Source organism: Hippocampus bargibanti, linkage group LG05 (assembly GCF_051943395.1).
Source record: "Hippocampus bargibanti isolate YZ-2025 linkage group LG05, ASM5194339v1, whole genome shotgun sequence".
NCBI lineage: Eukaryota > Metazoa > Chordata > Actinopteri > Syngnathiformes > Syngnathidae > Hippocampus > Hippocampus bargibanti.
Window position 1 is genome coordinate 25888441 of NC_142738.1, and position 27081 is coordinate 25915521.

At 41.3% G+C, this 27081-nt stretch overlaps 2 protein-coding genes across 3 annotated transcripts; both read right to left on the reverse strand.

The window, feature by feature from the left end:
• Positions 1–780: 780 nt before the first annotated feature.
• On the reverse strand, positions 781–16341 carry bbs2 (Bardet-Biedl syndrome 2). 2 transcript variants are annotated; one of them, XM_088997482.1, is made up of 18 exons: positions 16257–16341; positions 15611–15744; positions 15098–15325; positions 14384–14509; positions 14133–14195; positions 13922–13999; positions 13527–13631; positions 13186–13272; positions 12967–13102; positions 12706–12845; positions 8222–8342; positions 7935–8106; positions 7322–7451; positions 7140–7259; positions 6626–6763; positions 6358–6470; positions 4790–4938; positions 781–3283 (listed from the first exon to the last, which is right to left on the reverse strand). In XM_088997482.1, the coding sequence occupies exons 2-18, from the start codon at positions 15725–15727 to the stop codon at positions 3177–3179; spliced, it is 2130 nt and encodes a 709-aa protein (XP_088853608.1). In that variant the 5' UTR covers positions 15728–15744; positions 16257–16341; the 3' UTR covers positions 781–3176. The 2 variants fall into 2 exon arrangements, with proteins under 2 accessions (XP_088853608.1, XP_088853609.1); XM_088997483.1 differs by having other exon boundaries at positions 16242–16329.
• Positions 16342–16927: 586 nt separating this feature from the next.
• Positions 16928–25420, reverse strand: usb1 (U6 snRNA biogenesis 1). The gene is made up of 7 exons (XM_088997484.1): positions 24911–25420; positions 24439–24578; positions 23740–23923; positions 19560–19613; positions 19316–19421; positions 19161–19241; positions 16928–17833 (listed from the first exon to the last, which is right to left on the reverse strand). Exons 1-7 carry the CDS (start codon positions 25081–25083, stop codon positions 17735–17737), a joined length of 837 nt encoding a protein of 278 aa, XP_088853610.1. The 5' UTR covers positions 25084–25420; the 3' UTR covers positions 16928–17734.
• Positions 25421–27081: the final 1661 nt, after the last annotated feature.

Genomic DNA, 27081 nt, shown 5'->3' on the forward strand with positions numbered 1-27081 from the left:
GTCAGGTATTTGAACACTGACAATACACAGCCCATTTGCAATGGAGCTTGGGCGCCATCTTGTGCATTTTCTGGGTGCTACATTGGAGTCCAGACGCCTGAAAATGAGACGGACGGACTTCTTTAATCGATTGCAAACATTTATTCTTTCCTCTTCAGAACTATTTGAATCATATTGATAAGTGGATGAGTAAGAACAAAGCATCTTCTCCGAATCTGAAGCCATTGTTATGATTCTCGAGCAAGGCAAGACGTCCTGGCGTGACGTCACGAACAAGGGGGCGGGACCTTCTGAAACTCACAATCTCCGAGGTCATTTTGAAGTAGTTTTGGGACACTAAGTCATTTTTATTGGTGTTTTGAATTTGACTAAAAATATCAGCCTATTTCAGATGCCATAAAACATTTGTCTGATGTCAGTTAGGAAACAAAAAAATGGTGTCGGTTGTCCTTTAAAATCAGACAGATTTTGAGCATTTGTGCAAAACAGACTGCGAGGTGATTTATGTGCATATTTATGCAATCGGGTTGTTGTGCTTTCCCCTAATTATAGTCTAATTTATTGTCATTTATTACAGGTAGAGGCGTGTAAACCATTTCTATTCACTGCTTTCCACTGTGAATGCAACATTGATCATGCAATTATTAATGGTTGTTACCTTCTTTGTTTCTGATACATAAAGTCTGCCAGTGGACAGAATACAGACAACAGGAAGTCTGTCTGGTCCAGTGCAACTGTGCCACGCAGCATGTGATTCCCAGATGTTGAGTAAACAAAAGAGGAGAGCCCGCAAGGGAGGAGAATGCACACATTTGTTTTTTATTTGAGAACAGATTGCTTTGTTCATGCCCACTAATCCCAATGTCCAAACCAACAATGGAGCAAAGCACTGAGTGCTTTCCCTTTCTGTGCCCCGCCCAAAGTCATGGAACAGTTACACAATACTGTACTTTTAACATTTAATCTTCATAAAAGGACAAAGACAAGTTATCATTTAGAAAAAGTAAACACATCAGTGGTCATCCGCGACATGAAGTCATGTGATTTCTTTGGCTACAAACACGGTGGTAAAACACAAAACTACAACATTGGTCCCAACCTCATCTTAGAATGTTACTGAGTCAGCAAAACAGTCAGCCGTTGATTCCCCCCTCCCTTTGTGGTTACACATACATGAAATCAAGCCATGATTCGGCATTCCTTATCCAAATTACGCAACACAACCTTCATCTTAATTCATTATGCTCTTTTTAATTCAAAACCCTCTCAAAGTCGCATGGGACAAGTGACGCATTGTCATGTAGCTGGAATAACAACAAAAATAACTAGGAAATTGGGATATTAATGTTTCCTGAGAATAACCCTTTCAGATCACGGATGGATAGATGAATTTGGATTACACCATCACGGAATGTCACAGCAGTCCCCAATTACAGCGTAAATACACCCGTTATAGGCTGGGGAAGCATTTACAGTACAGTGAGACCTCAATTTACGAACTTAATTAGTTCCCATACAGAGTGTGTAAGGCGAAAAGTGTGTATCTCAAAAAAAAAAAAATCCCATAGGAAACCATTAAAATGGGAATAATCCGTTCCTGGGTTTCCATAAAAGATACTTTTCAACTAAATAAGCCTTAAAACTACACACAACATACCTTATGCTATGTGTAATAAATGTGCTATTGTATTGTAATGAAAGAAATACACTGCATTGTATCATAGTCACTTTATTTACATTTGTGATGGTCATTTATGGCTTGATGGAATGGTGTTGGAGGTCAAAGGTCAAAAGAAATTGCTGTTTGGAAAGAGAGGCGCATTACATGAGGACTGTAATTAAAGAAACAAACTGTGCTGTAAAATAAAGTTTTAATTAGTTTTTTGATGGTTGTTGATGGTTTATGGAAGGAGAGTCACCTTCCATAAGGACTGTTGGTGCTGTTCGGTCGTGTGCTTTCCACCGAAGATCACTCCGCCAGCCATAAACATTTTGCTCTTTGATTGTGTTTGAATCAACGATAAGTGGTTATACTACAATCCATATTTAAAACATTTCGCACTCAGGAAATCAGAAAAAAAACATTGGGATGCTTAATTCTGAGCTGCATGATAAATGTCATTAAGGACAACCGACGTCACTTTTTTGTTTCTTAACTGACATTAGAAAAACGTTTTATACACCAATAAAAATGACTTAAAGTGTCCAAAATCTGCAAAAAATTGCGAATTGGGCATTTTCAGAAAGTCCCACCCCCAGTTCGTGACGTCACGCCAAGACGTCTTGCATTGCTGGAGAATCAAAACAATAGCTTAAGATTCGGAGAATATGCTTTCTTGTTACACATCCAGTTATGAATATGATTCAAATAGTTCTGAAGAGGAAAGCATACATGTTTCCAATCGATTAAAGAATTTATTCCGTGCCATTATGAAGCATCTGGACTGCAATGTAGCGTCCCAGAAAAGAGGCACAAAATGGCCACCGAGCTGTGGTGAGGAAAAAATCAGCCCGTTTCCACAGGCTGATAAATTCCTTCCATGGAGCTTGGATGCCTTCTTCTGGCGGCTTTTGGCCACAACACAAGGTTTTCAGACCAAACAAGTACAGCAAAATACATTGACGTGATGGAAGGACTGCTATAATGTGTCCTTTTTTTTTCGGTCAGGGGCATTCCTTTAGTGACGTCACGTACGCACTCGTCACAGACTCAAAAACAAGACTTCCTGAATATTCAGTGCGAGTCTTAAAACGTAAAATATAGCTATATGCGGTGGAATCTTATTAAAATACGCTCAGTAGAAGTCATTTGAAGCCATTTGACAAATTATGGACACAACTTGTCCGGAGACGTCGGTTGTCCTTTAAAAGCGTGCTAGCTAGCTCCTAGGTTAAACAGTTTACATGATTCCAGCTGTTGTCTCGTACCCAATGACTATTCGTTTAAAAAGCAGCTACACTAGCTACACTCAGCACTTGACTGACATGGATGGCTCCCTGCAATCCAATCTAGCATATATTCAAGTTTCAGCATTATTTGTTGGATGGCGCTGAATTGTCATGCCAGGGGAACCCTCCAATCCTTTATCATTTAATCCTTGAGCCAGCAAAGTATGAAAGGGATGCTTTCCTGTCTCGGTTTTCTCTTCGTCTCTGTTGCCTCCCTTGCATGACTTTCAAGAGGCAGCCACACCAGCTTTCATGACCCTGAAGAGTGCGCTGACGTTATTGCTCTTGATGGCGTCCCGGCACGCTGAGATGACTTGATTCTTGGGTTTACCCACTGAAAGAGAAGCACAGATGAAGAAAAAAAGGAATGAGAGAATATTGTTGACTCCCGTTACAGTTGGGCATCCTGAAACCGTCGTCAGCCAATCGCAGGGCACATTTCGACAAATAATCAGTCACGCTCGTATACAAAACTACGGATTATTTTGGGTGTTCAATTTCTTTCAATACTTTTGAAATGTTTAGGACTTGTTTTCTTGGATTATATTCATTTGGTGGAAAATCTACACTACTCTTTCTCAAAGTTTTTAAGTGTTTTGGGCTTTTGTCAATAAATAAATAAAACTAATCCCAATGCATTTTAATCCATTATACGCAAATATTTGTTGTTGGTTAGCTGACCAGGTCAATTCCCTCACGAATACTTTTTATGATTTGCTGCCAGAATAAAAAGTAAGTGGTCAACTATAACCAGTGATGTGCAGTCAGGGGAGGCAGGGGAGGCCGTGCCTCACCTGTCATCATGGAAATATCAAATGAAAAAATAAATTAAACAGTTATATTTATTTAATGATTTGTACTTTAAAGTTCTTTTCCATTTAAGTTCACCATTTTTGGATTTTTTTTTTTCAAAATCGCTGCATTTTCACATTTACCGTTCAAATACTAAGTAGAGATGAGCGGTGAGGCAGCCTCACCATGGATTGCGCAATGCCGATGCTAACTGTGCTGGCTTGCTCTGCAGTGAGACCGCATTGCTGTCCTTCTGCATATCGCGATTAAAGTGTTCAAACACTTTTAGTATATGAACTAAATTTCTACAGTTTAGCTGGTGTATATAATGTACAGTCACTTTACATTATAAACACTGTACTACAGTGTTTATTTTATTTTTATCTGCATAGGTGAGGCACACAGTTCTCCTGCCTCATGACAGGGGGCGCTGGTGATTAGATTCTTCTTGCGCCTCCTCGGCTGCAGAATAATAGAATTAGTGAGAGCAAGCTACAGTAAACAGTTAGCAAGTTAAGTGCAACCATCCAGTCATTTTTTCGTGTTGTTTGGCCTTATTTTCAGAATGGAAGATTACATGTCTAAATTGAAAGAAATAGAGATTGTTAAAACTGAAGAAAGATAAGGAAGGCTTCTACAAAGAAGGTATAGATGCCTTTCTTCAGGAGGAGCGGCGCATGGACTTCATTTATAAGTAAAGGTAACATGATAATAATGTTTTTTTAATTCTTTTTTTCTATGCTACAGTTTATATAAAGAATGCTGACATGACATTTTAAACAAAACACGTTAACTGTTGCCAATGAAATGGTGAATCGGCTACTCGATGGAGTTCATATGTTTGTAACTGTGACTGACTGTGATGACGTCAGTGCCTCACCAGCCATGAACCTCACCGCACGTCACTGACTATAACAATACCTTCGAAGAGTGAAAATCACTCGTAGGTTTATTTTCTACTGGGAATATGTACAAAAGCTTTCAGTTTCCGATCAAAAGGATCATTAACTGTACACAAAGATGCAAACTTACAGCCAAAACAACCTACCTCGGAGGCGACCAGCTCGCTGAATTGCCTGGTTGACAGACTTGAGGCAGGTTAGCAGCGCGTTGTGATTATTAGAGCGAATTTTGTACTCGCTGACCAGGTCTCTGTTTAGATCATATAGCTCCCTGTAGCGCTTTTTCATTGAAGTCCTGCCAAAGAAAAAGAGGCTCAAAGTTAGAGGGCAGATATGCGCAACAATACAGAAAATGACTCAAAAATCGATCCACAATCTGACTTGACGATGCTCAACAGTTTAACTTCGCTGGCAGACAATTCCAAGATTCACTTTGGGGCACCTCGGGGATTATTTTTAAAAAAAGATTATCACCAGCCCCATCTATTGTTGCCGTCGAATACTGTAGTAGAGATGAAGGAGTGCACACTGACATATTTGACTCTTAACCCAGATTCCATTTTGGATTTTTGGATTCTTGCAAAAATAAATTCACTCTAAATATGAATATAATTACAATACTAGGTGTGTCCTCAATGCCACTTCAAACAATCAAACATATTTTGAAAGATGAGCATTTCACATTTAAAAGAGTATTTTGTACAATGGCAGAGAGGAAGAAAAAAAGGTAAGACCTTTTTTTTTTAATCCCAAAATGGCACCCGAGTAGGCAGCCGTCAGCTGGGACGGAGTCTTGCGTTTTTGTTGTTTTTGTCTTGTTTTTGTGTTTTCTTTTGTCACTTTGTGTTGTTGTGCGTCGTGTGGAACGGATACGGATTGTTTTTCAGCATTTTTGGCCACGACATTCATCGAGGAGACTGTGACGAGCGGTTGCGCCTTTTCGGCAGCATGAATATGCCAGTGCTGTTTTTGAATGGGAAGAATGTCTGTGCCATTTGACTGTCATCCCAGGACACCACAGGGAACATTGTGTTTTTTTGCGCATGTAATGGGCAGCATCTTCACAGCAACGCTTTGTTCAGCGGAAAGGTTGGTGCTGTTGGACACTCTGCGGCTGGATGAATGCATGGCTTGAGGAGCCCGCGATGAGAAGAAAAGAGCGTCAGCGCAGAGCGCCGATGCGTATGTGAAACTGTCGCGGCTTGGAATTGAAGCGGATTTATGGGAGACAGGAGATGTGAGACAATCTCTTTCCGTCAATGGATGCTACAGCTTTGTATTAGCTTTCAACATTTAGCTTGTAGTAGACGTGCACATTCCACCATGATGTACCTGATCCACTACTGAAGAGGATGCTTTGATCCTCTCTTTCATCTAGAACTGCTTCATGTCACAAAGAGGGTACAGCAAGTGCTGAAGAATGAATGACTGTGTCTTTGTGTTGTCATATTATTTGTTATATTTGTTTTTTTCCCCAAGATGGCGGCGCGTGAACACGCAGCGGCTCCTCTCCCGGCAAATTGGTGTTTTTGTGTTTATTATGTTTGTCAGTCATTATTAGTGCCTTGCACGCTGGGTCCGAGAGGACAGTAATTTCATCTGTGCTGTATGTCATGCATATTAGCATATTTGACAATAAAGCTGACTTTGACTTTGAAAAAAAAATGTAGTTTTTTTTCTATAAATGGCTACTTTCAGCATCTGGTCAACTCACATGTCACCCATCAAACGAGCATCTTCTGCTTGCACCAGCATGCTCTTGATGAAGTTGGAGTGCTCAGCCATTTCTGCAGTTAATCGCCGATGGACTGCATGGAACTCATCAACCTAGTGGAGGCATTTGCAAATCTCTCTTTATCACATGACATCAACGCCACAGCACTTTAGACCATCATATTGACTGGATCCATTTTCTATACACGTATGATCTTTGGAAATGCAGTATCATTTATTGGTCTTTTCAATATGAAATTGATCCAAACCTCAGTGAGTGTGGTCTGAAGATCCTCAAAATAAGCTGGGAAGTCGGCTTCCGCTGACAATTCCTCTATTGCCAGAAAAGACGCCAGTGATTGGACCAAATCGCCCGCCAGGTCAATGTCATCTGTTTGCAGAGTGATCTGAATGAACAAATAACATTGTTCAACTGCAAATTCTAATCTGAGATGGCTCTTAACGTAGTTTATGATGATTTCATAAATGTTTTTATTTTCTTTCTAACACATTAGGTTATTCAGTTATTTCATTTTTTTGTTTTTAGCTCTGCCTATAAAAATTGTTGTCGCACTTCAGAAAGAAAGAAATATTCAAACAATTGCTGAAATTCACCCTTTGTTCATACATATTCTTCTGATTATTATATATAACATATGATATCCTTGAGGGCAAAAAAACTAGGGCAGATTTAGAATTAGCACCGGAAAATAAAGGCTTAAAACATTAAAAATACATAATCTTCTGTTATGACTTCACATTGTTTGGTGTTTTTGTGTTCACCTGTCCATTTGAGGCCATACGGATGGTCAGAAGGCCTCCTCCCCGGAGTGATGTAAATGTAACATTAGGACTATCTACTCCCTCCGGAAGCAGAAAATTCTGGTTCAGCCACATTGCAACCTAAACAAACAAATAAGTTGAACAATCCCGAGTCTTAGAATCTCCCAAAAATACTGACGCACCCGCTGCGGCCGATCATTAATGGTGAAGTTGACTCTTCCGGTGGGAGAAGGAGCTGAGGGGTCAACTGCAATGTCATACATGGAGAAACGGGGCAGCTGCCTTGTGATTTCAAACACATGGAACTGAGTGCTGGTTTGGAAAAAAACGATAGCAAGTTAGGAAAATGAATATTTCAAATGCATATCTCTATCAATTCATTTGTGTGGTTTGATTCCAGCTCTGGACTATCTGTGTGAGTTTGCACATTCTCCCTGTGCCTGCGTAGGTTTTGTCCGAGTACTTGGGTTTCCTCCCACATTCCAAAAGCATGCATGGCAGGTTTATGGGGCACTCTTAATCGTTCCTACATGTGAGTGTAAGCACGAATGGTTGGTTGTCTCTGAGTGCCCTGCAATTGGCTGGCAATAAGTTCATGGTGTCCGCCGCCGACTGCTTGAAGACAGCTGCGATAGGCTCGGCCACACCACGTGTGTCGTGTGAGGATAAATGGTTCAGATGATGGATGGATGGATGAACACATTCTAACTTTCCTTGAAAATCGATTGTTTTGCTCACAGTGGCGTTTGCAAAACAACCATAAACATAACGTATGCCCTTGTAAACACCGCCTACCTGGTTTTCCCACCGACAAAGGCTTTGATGTGCAGATCCACAGGGATGTCTTTGGGAGGGATGATGGGGACTCGAACAAAACCTGACAGGTTTTGGACACTGGGGTGAACAACATGGCTTTCACCCTGGAAAATGCCTTCAGAAAAAACGAGCACTGCGCGGATTATGGTTTCTGGAGAAGATAAGTGAGGGAATGAAAGAAAGAATATTCACGTTTAGATCCAGCACAAGTCAGACGACACATACAGTGGGTGGACATTCTTAGCTCAAATGCTTCAAGACGATACCATTTGGTGTTGTGATGCTGAGCTCCACATGTGCTTTTTGGACCTCTGTTGCTGCTCTGACTGTGAGAGCTGTTTGAAGCTGAGTGTTGGCTGGGATCCCACCTGCGCTGTCCGACCCGCCCTGAAACAGCAGGACAGCTGTTGTGAATCATAACATGGGACAATTAAGAATCTGATGTTTGTCTTCAAGAATCTAAACTGTCTTCCTAATGAGTATGCAAGTACTTTGAAGAAAGGTTTTTGTAAGAAGCAGGAATGCTGCTGAACCAATTGTTGGCAAAAAGACAGCTGAAAAATAGAAAGGTGTTTAGAATTGAGGCACAAAATGGCGATCTCCTGTGGCCACCTCCGTTTCCACAGGCTGATAAATTCCTTATATGGCGCTTGGACGCCCTCTTCTGGCCTTCTGGCGGCTTTTGGTTGCAACACGAGGTCCCCAGACCAAACAAGTACAACAAAATACATTGACGTGACGGAAGGACCGCTACAATGCGTCTTTTTTACGGTCACGGGGTGGTCCTTTAGTGACGTCACATACGGACTCGTCACCAACTCAAAAACAAGACTTCCTGAATATTCAGCGCGACGGAAAATATAGCTATATATATATATATATATATAGGGCGGCCCGGTAGTCGAGAGGTTAGCACACCGGCTTCACAGTGCAGAGGTCGCCGGTTCACGTCCCGGGCCGGCCTCCCTGTGTGGAGTTTGCATGTTCTCTCTATATATACCTCTATATATACCTTTATTCTCTGAAAAAAAGCACATTATATATATATATATATATATATATATATATATATATATATATATATATATATATATATATATATATATATATATATATATATACAGTAGCTCAGTGTTCCAATATCCACAAACGGCAATTGCTATCACAACTTGAGATTGATGAGGTACAACACAAATTCCGAGGTGAAGGGCCCCAGGCTGCCACATCACAGGAAGAGGTTCAACCAGAGATTGGGAGGCAAGCCCCAATGAATAATGAGATTGGGAAGCCAGCCCCAATAAATGAAATGCTGAGCGAGGCAGCAAATGACCTGAGAGATAAGATCATGGCAAGAATGAAAACTGGGCAACGAAGGCACCGATTACAACGGCTATGTGAAGTACCACCTGAAAGTCTCATGGAAACTGTGAATGCAGCACTGACAACGATCCCGACCGGAACGATCACGGAAACCAATGAGCTGATATACACCTCAGCATCAGTGATCCTAGACATGCTTGGCTACAAGAGCAACCATGAGAGCCACGAGATTCATTACCCACCATGGAAAAGACGGTTGGAGGCCAAGATCAAGGCGGCTCGGAAAGATTTGAGTCAATTGACGGAGACCCAGAGAGGTGTGAATAAAAGGCCAATACCCAAGAGGTACATGCAGATAACCATACCTGAAGCACTCGAAACTGCCAAACAAAGGCTCCAGGCCTTGGCCAGTCGCCTAAAGAGGTACACGAAAGAGAATGAGGCCAGAAGAATAAACAGGCTGTTCGCAACACAACCTGCGAAAGTGTACGCTCAGTGGCAGGGTTCTAACAGCAGAGCAGACCCTCCAAGGCTGGAAACTGAAAGATACTGGAAAGGCATATGGGAGAAGGAGGTCGCACATAACAGCAGTGCACAATGGCTGGTGACTCTGAAAGAGGAGCACAGCAACCTCCCTGAGCAGAACCCAGTTACCATCGCAGCGGCAGATATACAGGGAAGAGTCTCAGGTATGAAAAACTGGACGGCACCAGGCCCGGATATGGTCCACACCTACTGGCTAAAGAAACTCACAGCTCTCCACGAGCGCCTAGCAGCACAAATGAACCAGCTGCTGATGGATGGGACTCACCCAGGATGGCTAACCGAAGGGCGAACAATCCTGATCATGAAGGATTCCTCAAAGGGTGCAGTTCCTTCCAACTATCGGCCAATAACCTGTCTCTCCACAACATGGAAGCTCATGTCAGGCATCATTGCGGCTAAGATAAGTGGACACATGGATCAATACATGAGCAAAGCACAGAAAGGCATTAGTAGAGATACTAGAGGTGCCAAACATCAGCTGCTGGTTGACAGAACAGTCGCTCAAGACTGCAGGTCCCGACATACCAACCTGTGCACAGCCTGGATTGATTACAAGAAAGCATATGACTCGATGCCACACACATGGATCAATGAATGCTTGGAGTTGTATAAGGTCAACAGGACCCTGAGAGCCTTCGTTGCAAACTCGATGAGGATGTGGAAAACCACACTTGAAGCCAATGGCAAGCCACTAACGCAAGTGTCCATCAAATGTGGCATATACCAAGGTGATGCACTCTCCCCACTGCTGTTCTGCATAGGACTGAACCCCCTCAGCCAGATAATCGCCAAGACAGGCTATGGATACCGCCTCAGAAATGGAGCTATGATCAGTCACCTCCTCTACATGGATGACATCAAGCTGTATGCTAAGAGCGAAAGGGACATAGACTCCCTGATCCACACAACCAGGATCTACAGCAGTGATATCGGAATGTCATTCGGGCTGGAGAAATGTAGTCGGATGGTGACTAAGAGGGGCAAGGTAGTTCACACTGAAGGGGTCTCACTCCCTGAAGGAACAATAGCAGACATTGAAAACAGCTACAAGTACCTCGGTATACCACAGGCCAATGGCAACCTCGAATTAGCAACAAGGAAAGCGGCTACGACCAAATACCTCCAGCGGGTGAGGCAAGTCCTCAGAAGCCAGCTCAATGGCAAGAACAAGACCCGGGCAATAAACAGCTATGCCCTGCCAGTGATCAGATACCCTGCAGGAATAATAAGGTGGCCAAAGGAAGAGATTCAGACCACGGATGTTAAGACCCGAAAACTCCTCACCATGCACGGAGGGTTCCATCCCAAGTCCAGCACCCTGAGACTGTACACAAGCCGTAAGGAAGGAGGCCGGGGACTAGTGAGTGTGAGAGCCACTGTCCAGGATGAAACATCCAAGCTCCATGAATACATCAAAGAGAAGGCTCCAACGGATGATGTACTCAGAGAATGTCTCAGTCAATGGGGAACAGAGGATGAGGTGCTGGAAGAGGGACAATCATGGGAGGAAAAGCCCCTACACGGGATGTACCACCGAACCATAGCAGAAGTGGCTGATCTCAAGAAGTCCCATCAGTGGCTAGAGAGGGCTGGCCTAAAGGACAGCACAGAGGCACTCATCCTGGCTGCCCAAGAGCAGGCCCTGAACACCAGAGCCATAGAGGCAGGGATATACCACACCAGACAAGACCCAAGGTGTAGGTTGTGCAAAGAGGCACCTGAGACAATCCAACACGTAACTGCAGGGTGTAAGATGCTGGCAGGGAAAGCCTACATGGAGCGCCATAACCAGGTGGCTGGCATAGTCTACCGAAACATCTGTGCGGAGTATGGACTGGAAACCCCAAGGTCAAAATGGGAAACACCTCCCAAGGTGGTGGAGAATGACCGAGCAAAAATCCTGTGGGACTTCCAGATACAGACTGACAAGATGGTAATGGCCAACCAACCAGATATCGTGGTCATAGATAAAGGGGAAAGGAAAGCCGTTGTCGTGGATGTAGCGGTCCCGAGTGATGGGAACATCAGAAAGAAGGAACATGAGAAAATCGAGAAATACCAAGGGCTCAGAGAGGAGCTGGAGAGAGCCTGGAAGGTAAAGGTGACAGTCGTGCCTGTGGTGGTCGGAGCACTCGGGGCAGTGACCCCCAAACTCGACGAGTGGTTGCAACAGATCCCGGGAACAACATCGGATATCTCGGTCCAGAAAAGCGCAGTGCTGGGAACAGCACGGATACTGCGCAGAACCCTCAAGCTTCCTGGCCTCTGGTAGAGGACCCGAGCTGAAATGGGGACAGACACCACCCATGGTGGGTGAGACGAGGATTTTTTTTTTTTTCAGTAAAGTCTCGTTATATCGGTTATATCGATAGTACTGCTTATTACGATACTATTTCTATGAACGCAAGGAGAAAATTTACATGCCGCAGGATCAGATATATCGATAGTCCGGTTATATCGATATTTGTTCCGACTCCCGAGAATATCGATATAACGAGACTTTACTGTATATTTCTGTAAATTATTAGAGTACGTAAACATAAAGCCAAGGATCAAATATTATTACTTTGGAGGTTTGAAGGTAATCAGTTGATTTATTCATCCGGTGGATATATTGATTTGACATTAATCTTGTTTTTTTAAGAGAATAAAGGCCTATCTCCATGTGTGGCTACTTAGATTGTGTTCAAATATCTATAGCTGAATAGGTTACAACTACTGCAACATCCATGTTAGCAGCCTATCTATGGTGTCCTGCGTTGTATGTTTGCGAAACAAGTAAACAGTCCAGCGATGGCTTGTATATGAAAAAAAACGTGTCAGTCCTTCAGTTCGCACGTCAAGATCCAGCTGTATATTATCAACAAAATTGCATCAAAAATACCTTGGCATTCTCTTCATAGTTCCGTATCTCCAGCAGAAGATTCTGTCTGCGATTGCTGAGCTCTCGGATGAGGTCCTGTTCAGCATTTGAGTCCATGAGATTGCCTTTCATCTCTTTTTCAGCAGGCAAGTAGCCACGAACTAAAACATACATTCCAAAGACGAACGACCATTACATACTTGTCTTAAAGACATTGTTCCGTGTGATTTCTTCCAAGATTAAATTTGTCAAAATGCCTTTGACATGGAACACCAAGCATACCTTCGCCCTCTACAGAGGCGCAAATAAGTTGTTTCTGCCCATCCAACCTGTAGTCTCCCTCCACCACTCCAGCCACAGAGGAGGAGAAGTTGTCTCTGAAAATGACTTCGCCTGTGCGGTCGCTTCGAGCATCAATCTGGAACAACAGTGCAATATGAGAAAAGAGGGTGTTGCTGAACATATGTAGTAACATTTATTTAATAGAGCTAAGATGCTGACCTTTCCATTGGACCAGCCAGTGATTAGCTCCACAACTCCATCAGCATTCAAGTCAAAGGCGTGAATGCTCATTGCATGATTTTTAGACTATATTAAAGAAAACAGTTTTAACAAACAACAACAAAAACTAAATTCAAGAAACAGAGTGCCACACTACATTTTTTTAAATAAAAGAGCCACTGATTCTGTGTGATAAAGTGGGATTCTGAATGTATGAAGTAGAAGAGGGTGGCACAAATGAATAAGCTAACGGTATAAGGGAATGTGAGAATTATCATTGTTTACAGCAGTGTTAGTCATTATAAAGTAACAAATAGATTTTATTCTGTGGTTTAAGGTACCTTGATCCTCCAGTACCGAGAATTGCGATCATAGACTCCCACAGTACCATTTGCCAGGGCATAGCCAAACCGACTACTGTGCATGTGACACAGTGCTGTTACCGTCTATATAGAAAAAAAGAGCAATGTGAAATAATATGATGACCTTCCTCACCAACACTTATCAATGTTGACATTGGGGTGGGGGGGTTCCAAATACTGCAACATTAAAATACTTGCAAAGTTTGCTCTACTGATTATCATAGCTTGGTTAATTCAATTATCACACTCATGACAAATTGACAATTTAATCAATTTCATTGCATTATATTGTATCGCACTGGTTGTCTGTCAACATCCTTACATCTTTGCATAAATTGCCTCCAATCCAAACCATGCTCAAGTGAAACACTTACCTCATTTTCAGTCATCTCAGACACAAGCTCATCCTCTTTGAAAACCCTGATGTCAAAATCCTCAGATCCAACCAGGAGCTGCAAGAGGTTCCACAACCAACACACATTTTTTCAAAGACGTGACTTCATAATCCATCAATCATCTAGATTTTTTTAATGAATTATATTCCAAAAATGAAAGCTAAAATGTCTGACCTTGGAGAAGGCTTACCTCATTTTTGCCATCTCCAGTGAAGTCACAGAGGACAAGAGATCTTACGTTATCTCCTGTTACCTTGAAAAAAGACATACAGAAGCATACAGTGCAATCCACATGAAACTAAATTGTCACAAAATGAAAAAGCACTAGATAGAAACAAAAAGTATCAAATGTTAATTTATTGTCTCACATGTATAGAAACAAGCAGTATTGGATATGCTAAGTAGATTGTTCTTTTTCTTTATTATATTTATACTTCTTACGGTCCAAAAGAGGTCATTGCCCAGGGAATCGAAACCTTGTAAGGCACAGTTGCCTCCGATGATGGCGAGAGGATTTGGGATGTCTCCAAGTTTCCCCAGAACAATTGCATTAGCCCCATCAGACATCTAAACACACATACACACACACACACACACACACACACACACACACACACACACACACACACACACACACACACACACACACACACACACACACACACACACACACACACACACACATAAAAACAAAATATAAATCAACCAGAGATTAGACTAATCAACATGGTATTTGCATAGTTGCAGGTTGAATAAATATATGAACAATTTTCCAACAACAACATCAGAAGAAAGTATTCACCATTGGTAATTATTGAGTAGGAATGTTACCAATAATCAAAAGGCACACTTTATCGGTTAAATGTTGGATGCATTTTTTATGTTAAGACTGAGAAATTGTGGCCAAACCTTTGACTGGTGCACCCGCAGGATGTAATAAGATCTAATAAAAAATGATACAAATGAGTGTGGACCTAAATAATAAAATAATGCTAAGTTTCCATTAATACTAAAGAGGGTTTTTAATTCTTGACAGTTGTGAGACTGTTTCAGTGTCTCAGTAGACTGTGTCAAATGAAGCATTTGGTGACTGCCCAATTTATTTCCCCATGGCTGTTGATGAGTGCATACTTCTTCCACATTTATTTCACAAACCTCTTTGTAGAATATATCGGTATTGTCATGGACATCGTAAGCCAGCAGATTGGTCTGAGATCCCACCAACAGTGTGTCCCCGACAGTCTTTGTACCCAGACTACCTGCAGTCAGACAAGTGACTGCCTGGTTGATGTTGAGTAGAGAGACATCTGAATCCTGAGTGCTTTGGCTCAGTCGGTGAGATGCAGGTTTTTGGCCACGAGTGTGAGGGTTGTGAATAAAAACCTTGGAGAGGGAAAAACAAAGTTATTTACGGGAATGAATAACTATCCCTTCACTATCTAAATTGGAGTTTCAAAAAAGATGGATACTCTTGGACAACGGCCATTCAGAGTCTTCAATTAACCGAACATCCATGTTTGTTTAGATGAGGGAAGAAACAGTGTCTAGGTGAATATATACAACATGTAGGTCGAGTATGAGATTCAAACGTTGGGGGAACATCTCGCCTGTGAGACAAACGATCTATTCTGACCACAACATACAGGAACGTATATGTATCTTTTGCACCTTTCCAGCTTGTGTGGCTGCAGTGAGGCATGGGTGGACACCATCAAACGTTCCTACAGTCACCATGCGAGGGTTTATCTTGTGGTTTAGCTTGAGAGTAAATATTGGCACCAACATGATGCATACGGTCTCTCCTAAGCAACAAAGAAAAGCACCAAAACATACATTCTGGGTAAACCGGGGAAAGATTAAGAATAAAAATCACAGTTCAGTAAGTTATAGCAAGACAAACTCATAGCCACACATGTGAACAACTGGGAATGCGTGATTTTGCGACACTAATGTCATTACGAGCTTTGCCCAAGGCATCAGAGTTCTGTTGCCTAGCAACAAAAAGTGTCAAGCCAAAGCTCGTTCGACTAGCGATCTAATCTCCCTTCGTTTGGTCAACAAGAAAGGCTATTTTTATACTTAACATTAGACTTGTATGGATTTACTATGGCAATACCAAGTACTGCACTAAATATTTCAATAAAGTAACATCCCTTTATTTTAGCTGGTGAAAAAGCTAGCTTAAGGAGCTAATTTGAACGTTGCAGTGTTAAGAGTGTAACTGGAATCTACGAAATAGGACAAATATAGAAAAACTAACAAACAGACCAAACAAAAAAAACAATGAAGAAAAACTCACAACGTATAAAAATACCTGACACTGAACTCGATCATAAAGATGCAGATTTGTTTCAAACGGGATTCAGCACAATAAACAGTGCACATTTGTTACCCACAACCATGTCCGGTGTGCGCCTTTCAAAGTAAAACATTCAGACGTTTGGGAAAAAAATATTTTTCCTCAAACAATACCACACGCAGAAAACGTGAAAATGAGAGTACTGTAATTGCATTTAATGGGCGGACAGACAAACAAGCGGGCTGCTTTATGTAACAAAGAGGGTACAGAAAGTGCTTAAGAATGAATGTCTCTCTGTGTCTTTGTGTTGTCATGTTATTTGTTATTTAGTTTTTTTTTTTGTTCTATTGACTTCAAGACGGCGCCGCGAGAGTGGCTGCCTTTCCAGCAGCTCCTATGTTTTGCTTTTCTACTTTCATTTCTTTCATAACTTTGCTGCTGTGAAATGTAAATTTCTCCACTGCGAGACTAATAAAGGCAAATCCAATCCAATCCAATCCAATCCAGACAGATGGGCGGACAGACAGACAGACTTTTATGTCTTACTGAACTGGAACACTTTCCAAGCTGGTGCATTTGGATAACATTTGTGTTCATTCTGTGTATATTCATAAAATCTGAAATATCAGGTGAGAACACGATCTGTTTTGGGCAAGCATAATAATAGTACACTATACTCATATGAATTGTTATTTAACAAAATATTTATTCACTTTCATGAAAAACAGTGTAGTAAACATAACACATCATCATGTACCTGAATTCAGTGACAACCTGGACTGTAGTATTTACTTTTGTCCAAACTAAGCATGATCTATGGTAGTGAAAGTTTACGTCTCATTGAACAGTGAAGGTTTGTAGGTGTGTATGCATCTGAAGAATGTTTTTTCGTTCAAATTTGCAAACGACTGCGAAGACGATGCCAACAATTTTAAGGGTCTCAGTTTTTCTTGTCAAAAAATTATGCCGACAAGAAAAAGTGAACGGGAAATATCTGGCAAACATTTTTGCAAGTGTTTGCAACATTGAACAAAAGCTGACAAAATCATCTACGGCCTGCTTGCAGATCTTTGCCGCTAAGCAAGATACAAGCTTAAATGGAGGAAGGTCAAAATGTGCAAGTATTCAAAATGCATAAAAATAGCAAGACATCATAGCACCTGCATGACAGAGGGAAAAGGAATGAGCCTGGACCTATGCTGTGAGGAAAAGCATGCAAATCACCTGACAATGTGCTTATTATGTATGTAGGGATAAATGTTTAGATTTGTTTATTTACTCTGTGTCAAGTCATAATTACAGACAGCATGAATGAAAATTATCAAAAGGAACAAAGTAAGTTCAGCAGCAACCGAGTGAGCCCGTTTGTGCCACGAGATGTGCAAATGAACTGCACCTCATTCATCACCACAAAAGTTCTTATTGTGAGCATAATCTGTGGACTCCCTTCATATTCATGAAACTCCACGTGCCAAGATTTAGTATGTCCAGTTTTAAGCACCCAGAGGAAAGCGGAAGGTTTTGTTTCCTGCACGGCAGCGCAACTCTGCACAGTCTACCCACAGTTCCTCTTCATGATTATCGACCAAATTCTGGGAAAGCGGGAAAAAAAAGAAAGATTTAAAATACATGTACACATTGTTAAGGTTTTGTTACATTGATGAAAAGGTTTCTTCAGCCGTCATCTGTACTTCTTTGAAGCTGTCGGACGTTTCGCTTGTTATCCAAAATGCTTCGTCAGCGAACGAAAGATTTTGGCTGGTAGTTTCCGCCCAATATATATCCCTACTATCGGTGCCGGACTCTGCTATGATTGGTCCCCGCTCTCGGGTTGGGGGGAGCAGAGGACTACTCCCTGCGGCTCCACTGATTACTTCTATTGTCCTAACTGATTATTTCTATTGTCCTGCCTGAGTATGAGATCTACGATTGGCCCGATTGCCCCATTTGCTTTGGTATCACCACATCAGCATAACTAAACCTATTTTGCCTAAGGAGTCTGTTGTACGAACGATCCAAATTGAACCTTACTCCACTTCATTTGACAAATGTCAAAAGGAAAGAATAGGGAATGAAACCACAAATTCTGAAGATACAAAAAGGAGAGGAGTAGGCGTACCTTACATTTCAGGAGTTTCTGAAAAACTACAAAGAGTCCTTTGGCAACACAAAATTCCTACTTATTTCAAACTGATAAACACTTTAAGGCAAAAATTTGTGCATCCAAAAGATAGGCTGCCAAATGAAAAACAAAGTAATGTTGTTAATTCAATACAATGTAAAAATGAAAATTTTAAAGAGCAATACATTGGGGAGACTAAACAAATTCTCAAAAAAAAGACTATCAACATCGCAGGGATAATACTAGTGGGCTTCAATCGGCAGTACATTTGCACCTAAAAGCTAGCATCCACTCATTTGACGACAATGAGGTTAAAATCTTAGAGAAAGAAAATAGATGGTTTGGACGGGGAGTAAAAGTAGCGATTTTCATAAAACAGCAAAATCCTTCACTAAACCGCCATGGTAGTGAGGTTCCATTTGGATCGTTCGTACAACAGACTGCTTCGGGAACATAGGCTTAGTTATGCTGATGAGGTGATACCAGCGCAAATGGGGCAATCCGGCCAGTCGTAGACCTCATACTCAGGCAGGACAATAGTAGTAATCAGTTAGGACAATAGAAGTAATGAGTGGAGCCGCAGGGAGTAGTCCTCTGCGGCTATAGGGCTGCTTCGGGCCGAAACTACCAGCAAAATACTTTCGTTCACTGACGAAGCATCTTGGATGAGAAGCGAAACGTCCGACAGCTTCAAATAAGTACAGATGACGGCTGAAGAAACCTTTTCATCAATGGACCACTCCTGGATGGCTGAGAGCTTATACAGACATTTTGTTACATTGCTTATCTTACTGCACCTGGAGATCTTTAAGGCATTGTGTCAATTGCACAGTGAAGTCCCCAACACACCAGGCCAAGCTCACATGGAATGACGGATCCTACAAGATACAGCAAACGTTGAGTGTCTTCTGTCATGTTCTTGCACAGATGAAAACTGTGCTCCTCACTTAACCTGATAAAATGTGTCCAAGTGAAAGTCTGTCAATGTTCTGTCCACCACCCGGACCACATTTAACAAATGAGCATGCCCGGTTACAACCTCCATCCCTAAAAAGGTTCTGCCGAAGACAATACAGTTGCATCACAGAGTGATCTTCGTAAGCAAGTGTTAGGTCATATAGTTGGACACATGTTCCACAGACAGACCTTTGAGAATTTATGCTGTATCTGGGCAATGAAAAACACACCGACTGTACCTTGTCTTCTCAGCATTACAATAGACCTTCAGTCTGGATGCTGAGGACACAAATCTGCAAACACATCACAATTGCAGTTATTTTTTTATGCGTATGAAGCGTGGGAATTTTTATTTAGTTCACACACGTTTGTAACCGTGCTTAATCAGAATACAATAAAATAAATGTAAAGTTGTTGTTTTTTTAATAGAGAAGCAATTTCACGAATTAATGAATCGATTTGAGGAATAATGGACTTATTTTGAGGAGCATTTTTCTCCAGGGATGATGGTTTTAATGACAATATAATGGGGATATGATAGTGGCCTATTTGAAACACTGACTGCCTAGGTCGCTTGTTTAACTGTTGCTCTTGATCACAGATTTTGCCTATGTGCTTTGTCAGAGATTTCTTGTTCATGCTTCGCCGTTCTCATTATTGTCAATTAGGGTTTGTGAGCCTTGTCCATCTTAGTATTGTCCTTAGTTTCATTTGATTAAAATAACCTTCGCTATTGATCCTTGTAATTGTGATTTCTCGTTCTTGTTCGGTTTTTCTGGCGTTTTGTTTCGCCAGCAGCTTTTGTGGACTACTTTGTCGGTTCCCTTGCTTTTCTGGAAATAAACCTTTTGTCATCTCCATTTACTTGAACCTGCTAGTCTGCTGTTAGACCTCAACCTTGTCAAAATAGTGTTGAAAGATATTTCATCATTTGAGGATGCTCCTGAAAATTCCATGCAATATTTGGATATTTTAATAAAAATCAAATGATCAGTTACCAGTAGTTAATCAGCGAGTTTGGCAGGAGCCTGATAATGATCCTGATTATTTGAAGTGGCTGTGTTATAGGAAAGAGATACCTGAATCAGGCTGAGTAGAGGATCTTGAGCATCCGACTGTAGCATCCCTCTTCAAATGGGATTTCAAGGACTTTGTCTAGCTCAGTATAGAGATTGGATTGGATTGGATTTGCCTTTATTGAAATTTACATTTCACAGCAAAAAAAAGTAGAAAAACAAAATACATGAGCTGCTGGAAAGGCAGCCACTCTCGCTTGAAGTCAAAAGAAAAAAAAATACATAACAAAAAACATGACAACACAAAGACACAGAGTCATTCATCCGTAAGCACTTTCTGTACCCTCTTTGTTACATGAAGCAGTTCCAGATGAAAGAGGAGAGGATCAAAGCATCTCTACACCAGTGGATCAGGGACATCATGGTGGAGATTTTTCTAATTCACAATTTTTGGTTGCTAAGACACAATATTAAAAATACAGTAAAGTCTCGTTATATCGATATACAAGGGAGTCCGAAAAAATATCGATATAACCGGGACGATCGATATATCCGACCCTGTTTGCATGTAATTTTCTCCGTGCGTGCATAGAAATAGTATCGATATAACCGGGACTATCGATATATCCGATATCGATATAACGAGACTTTACTGTATTTGGTGTTAAATATTAGACAAGCTAGGATCAGCTGTCAGATAATGTAACTCATTTCAGGATGCGTACTAAGTTACAATTAATAATAATAATAATAATAATAATAATAATAATAATAATAATAATAATAATAATAATAATAATAATAATACATGCACATCTTTATAAAATTGAACATAATTATGGGGGAGTGGCATTGTTTTTATTTACCTTGGGCCCCAAATGTCTAGTTACGGTGCTGAGCCAGTGATGTTGCAAGTGCGCTCACATCTGCAGTGTGATTAGTGGCTCACGTATTGATGATGATTATGAATGCCATAACACAATGACCATTGATACTAAATATGTTCTTCGTGGTAAAGATGCTTCTAACGGGTGCCGGTTATCAGATTGACTATGAGGGAAGTCCAGGGGATCTTGCGTTCCCTGCATCCCGAGTCGGGCACAGAAGCAGCGGAGGGAAACCTAGGTCCCTCTGTCGTGGCAGACACTCCTTTCGTTTCTTTTCTAATTATTTCACACAATCAGTGTTACAAGGGCAACACGTTAGCCAGCGCGGATTTCCTTAACATAAATCAAGGTTTTGTGGTTCAATGCAATTTGAACCACAAATGTAAATTTCTCCACTGCAAGTGTGTGGTTGGAGAGCTGGTGTGCTCTAGTTCCCCCCAGTGTTGATTTGTTACTGGGATATAGAATATTTTCCGATGTAGAACATTTTAAAAATTGATGAACAATATCAATATGTTTTCCCTTTTCAGAGGTGCTTTATTTAAAAATAAAACATCAGATCTGTACCCAAGTGGTCTGATTGGATAGCTGGGGTGCTCTCGTTATCACCAAAATATATACTAAAATAAAAAAAAAAGAAAATGGTAGCTATTTACATTTTAGTTGTGCATGAACGTTTGTGGTTGGTGAGCGTGTAGCCGGACAGCATAGGTTGGTGGTGTGTAGGATGTGTAGGATGACGCTGGTAGTGAGGAAGATGAAGACACCAAAGGCAGAAGTGAGGACAAAAAAGTGGCAGTTGAAAAAGGAAGAGGGTTGCATGACTTTTAGGAAGGAGTTAAGACAAGCACTGGGTGGGCAAGAGGTCCTTCCAGATGACTGGCGAACTACAGCGAACATAATCACAGACACAGGTGGGAAAGTACTTGATGTATCGAGTGGAAGAAAGACTTGGAGACTTGGTGGTGGAATGGAGAGGTGCAAGAGTGTATACAGAGAAAGAGGTTAGCAAAGAAGAAATGGCACGCGGAGGACGGACGAGAGTGGACAGCAGTACAAGGAGATGCAGCGCACGGTTAAAGTAAAGGTGGCAAAGGCCAAACAAGAGGCCTATGATGACAAAATACATGAGCTGCTGGAAAGGCAGCCACTCTCGCTTGAAGTCAAAAGAAAAAAAAATACATAACAAAAAACATGACAACACAAAGACACAGAGTCATTCATCCGTAAGCACTTTCTGTACCCTCTTTGTTACATGAAGCAGTTCCAGATGAAAGAGGAGAGGATCAAAGCATCTCTACACCAGTGGATCAGGGACATCATGGTGGAGATTTTTCTAATTCACAATTTTTGGTTGCTAAGACACAATATTAAAAATACAGTAAAGTCTCGTTATATCGATATTCAAGGGAGTCCGAAAAAATATCGATATAACCGGGACTATCGATATATCCGACCCTGTTTGCATGTAATTTTCTCCGTGCATGCATAGAAATAGTATCGATATAACCGGGACTATCGATATATCCGATATCGATATAACGAGACTTTACTGTATTTGGTGTTAAATATTAGACAGCTAGGATCAGCTGTCAGATAATGTAACTCATTTCAGGATGCATACTAAGTTACAATTAATAATAATAATAATAATAATAATAATAATAATAATAATAATAATAATAATAATACATGCACATCTTTATAAAATTGAACATAATTATGGGGGAGTGGCATTGTTTTTATTTACCTTGGGCCCCAAATGTCTAGTTACGGTGCTGAGCCAGTGATGTTGCAAGTGCGCTCACATCTGCAGTGTGATTAGTGGCTCACGTATTGATGACGATTATGAATGCCATAACACAATGACCATTGATACTAAATATGTTCTTCGTGGTAAAGATGCTTCTAACGGGTGCCGGTTATCAGATTGACTATGAGGGAAGTCCAGGGGATCTTGCGTTCCCTGCATCCCGAGTCGGGCACAGAAGCAGCGGAGGGAAACCTAGGTCCCTCTGTCGTGGCAGACACTCCTTTCGTTTCTTTTCTAATTATTTCACAAAATCAGTGTTACAAGGGCAACACGTTAGCCAGCGCGGATTTCCTTAACATAAATCAAGGTTTTGTGGTTCAATGCAATTTGAACCACAAATGTAAATTTCTCCACTGCAAGACGAATAAAGGTACATCCAATCCAATCGAAATCCTAACTCAAACCTTTTGTATCTTTCTTGAACTATGATTAAGTAGCATTTTTTACCCTTGTGGTATAATGTATATTAAATGCCATTTAAGAGTCAGCATCAGTAAAATGTTTGTTCTGAGTTGAGATTTGTTATTGCAAGCGGATTATTTCGTTGAACGATATTTGTAATGTCTTTGAAATGTGTGTAATATTTGAATTCTCATACATCATTAAGGTTTGATTTTCAGACGTATGTTTTTTAAAATATTATTTATTTGGCCATACGGTCACATTCTTCTGAATCTACATGTCAAAAAAAAGTAAAGCAAACCGTTTGCAGTGGATCAGGCCTGCCTTGAGGCTCTGTATGAAGGGCTGGATCCAGTGATGTCTCAGGACCACTGTTTGGGAGAGGCTGAGATGAAATTCCTCCTGTGCGCTCAAAACCACTCCAGACGCACCAGCAGTTGACAAAAGCACTTTCATTAACTCCTCAAATTCTTCTTCAGGTTTGTCTGATGAGACATGAAGACAGGCATTTAAAATGTTTACTTAGCATAAAAATGCCAATTGATTGCTCATGCACGCAAAAAAAATGCTTTGCTTCTATCAAAAAGGTCATGTGCTATGCATCAGTCGAACGCCGAAAAAATGAATTTTACCCCTTTCTAATATAAGATTGCATTTAATTATTTCCAAAATCTGATTTCATTGAAGGGAAACAATCCAAACTTATTTTCCACTATGTGAAAAAGAAATTCCCCCATTAGATCATGAGTCCTGAAATTAACCAGGTTTGAGAAAGCGGAATACAGTTTCAAGGGGCAAATCCAATTGTGACTACGACCAGAAACTAACTAACTAAAATAGTACCTCTCAAACAAAGGCTACCTGATGTCGTAATAAAACTCATAGCCCCACGATTGGCAAAATAAGAGTCTTCAATTAAACTAACATTATTTAAAAATATGGAAGGAAATTGGATTACCCGAAGAACACTCATGCGAGTACAGCCATGAGCAATACTTACACGTAAAATAAACATAAGTTGCCCAGTTTCCTCTCTCATGTTTGAATGATCGGATACGGCCATCATGCAAAGAGCTGTCATCAGTCTGTGGCTCCTCGTCTCCTGGAAACATAGATAGCAAACAACCAGGGAGTGGCAGCCTGCAAAGAAGAACCAGCCTAGTTATTATATATTACATTTATGGCATCAAGAGAACTCAATTACCAAGTTCCACTCCCTGAAGAAGCCACACGGACAGACTCATTGAAGGCGGAATTAATGGAAATGAGTCCGAAAAAGGCTTCGAAAAACATGCTTTGTTTAGAAGTTGAAATGCTTTGCGAGCATACACCAATTCAGCAGAGCCATGTATTTATGTGTTCTTTCTTTGTATTTACATTGTATTTACAAGTGCCTTACAAAACTCTCAATGACACTTTACAGTCGCAAGATAAGATTTGCCCTATAACTTGGCAATTTATGTGAACCGTACCTTGGCGATGGAGATGATTTCTCCATTTTAAGCTTCTTGCTCGTTGGACAATCACTGCCATCACCATCCCGTAGACATTTTCGAGGAAACGATTTGTGACGGTTTGGAACTGCCTCCACATCACCTGCGTCGCTTTCCTCGTCCGAGCTGCTGCTGCTGTAGCCGACTAACATAATTCAAGGCTGCTCTCTCGATTCGTACGGTGAAATGAGGCAACAACGCTCCAACTTATTAGGAAACGAACATCATATTAAAGCGAATTGAACCGGCTAGTACGCATTTGCATGCCAAAGCCAACGACTCATGTTCAAGAACCGTTCCCGTGTCTAGAAGTTGTCCTGAGTATCATATTTACGCACCCGAGAAACAATCACTCGAGCGAAATAGTTCCCATGCCAGTGTGTTGAAACTGAACCCAAGGTGCGTTGTGAACTACGGTGATACGTGAAGACATGATCAGGGACTGCGGCCATGCCAGCCGCCACTCGCAAAATCAAGTGAACTGCCACTTCGATTGACAACACTGCATTTGCCTGACGAGAGCGATTATACAGAAACAAAACAAAGCATGCGTAAACGTACATCATTTTTTGTGATGTCACAAAACCCCGTGGTTTATATTCCGCCAATCAAATCATACGCTCATCAGACAAAAAAAATCACCAACAATACCAACATGTTCACAAGTATTGGAGTCAGGAAAGAATTCAGATGTCACTTTTCAGAGGCCTTCTATTCCAAAATAAAACATCAGATCTCTATCAGAGTGGTGTGGTTGGAGAGCTGGTGTGCTCTAGTTCCCCCCAGTGTTGATTTGTTACTGGGATATAGAATATTTTCCGATGTAGAACATTTTAAAAATTGATGAACAATATCAATATGTTTTCCCTTTTCAGAGGTCCTTTATTGAAAAATAAAACATCAGATCTGTACCCAAGTGGTCTGATTGGATAGCTGGGGTGCTCTCGTTATCACCAAAATATATACTAAAATAAAAAAAAAAAGAAAATGGTAGCTATTTACATTTTAGTTGTGCATGAACGTTTGTGGTTGGTGAGCGTGTAGCCGGACAGCATAGGTTGGTGGTGTGTAGGATGTGTAGGATGACGCTGGTAGTGAGGAAGATGAAGACACCAAAGGCAGAAGTGAGGACAAAAAAGTGGCAGTTGAAAAAGGAAGAGGGTTGCATGACTTTTAGGAAGGAGTTAAGACAAGCACTGGGTGGGCAAGAGGTCCTTCCAGATGACTGGCAAACTACAGCGAACATAATCAGAGACACAGGTGGGAAAGTACTTGATGTATCGAGTGGAAGAAAGACTTGGAGACTTGGTGGTGGAATGGAGAGGTGCAAGAGTGTATACAGAGAAAGAGGCACGCGGAGGACGGACGAGAGTAGACAGCAGTACAAGGAGATGCGGCGCACGGTTAAAGTAAAGGTGGCAAAGGCCAAACAAGAGGCCTATGATGACTTGTATGCAAGGCTGGACAGCAAGGAAGGCGAGAGTGGCTGCCCTTCCAGCAGCTCCTGGATTTTGTTTTTGTACTTCTTTCTTTCCTTTCCTCTTCCTTTCATAACTTTGCTGCTGTGTTACTTCCGGGTAGGGTGAACGCTGGCGCGAATGGCTGCCGCTGCTGCTACTGACCCGCACAAAAAAAATCCAGTGACTGTAAAGTGTCTTTGAGAGTTTTGAAAGGCGCTTAAAGGACAACCGACACCCCGGACAAGTTGTGTCCATAATTTGTCAAATCACTTCAAATGACTTCTACTGAGGGGATTTTACAAAGATTCCACCGCATATAGCTATATTTTACGTTTTATGACTCGCGCTGAATATTCATGAAGTCTTGTTTTCGAGTTGATGACGATGCCAGAGTGACGTCACTGAAGGAACGCCCTTGACCGAGAAAGCGAGACACAATGCATTTTGGGTACTTTTTTTCATCTGATCTTGATCACGAAATTAGAAGGAAAACTACATTAATAACGCGATGGTGAATCGTTGTGTGGCAGCCAATTGTGGTAACACGCATAAAGAAGGTGTACGTTTACACAAATTCCCAGCCATTTTCAACGGAACAGAGCCGAATGACAACGAGGAACTAACCGGAGTTAGCAATGGATAAGTCCTCTCAAGGCTGATCATCCAGCTCGTAAATTATTTTTTTGAAGG

Excerpts from the sequence above, each read along its gene's own strand:
- bbs2 (XM_088997482.1), bottom strand. The coding sequence starts at position 15,727 with ATGTTGGTGCCAATATTTACTCTCAAGCTAAACCACAAGATAAACCCT. Across the intron at positions 14,510-15,097 it reads CCGATATATTCTACAAAGAG|ATGTCTGATGGGGCTAATGC; the intron begins GTTTGTGAAATA and ends ATGTGTGTTTAG. Across the intron at positions 7,260-7,321 it reads TTAATGATCGGCCGCAGCGG|GTTGCAATGTGGCTGAACCA; the intron begins GTGCGTCAGTAT and ends TTGTTTGTTTAG.
- usb1 (XM_088997484.1), bottom strand. The coding sequence starts at position 25,083 with ATGTTAGTCGGCTACAGCAGCAGCAGCTCGGACGAGGAAAGCGACGCA. Across the intron at positions 23,924-24,438 it reads AACTTATGTTTATTTTACGT|ACAAACCTGAAGAAGAATTT; the intron begins GTAAGTATTGCT and ends ATGTCTCATCAG. Across the intron at positions 19,614-23,739 it reads GGCCTGATCCACTGCAAACG|ATTTGTGTCCTCAGCATCCA; the intron begins GTTTGCTTTACT and ends ATGTGTTTGCAG.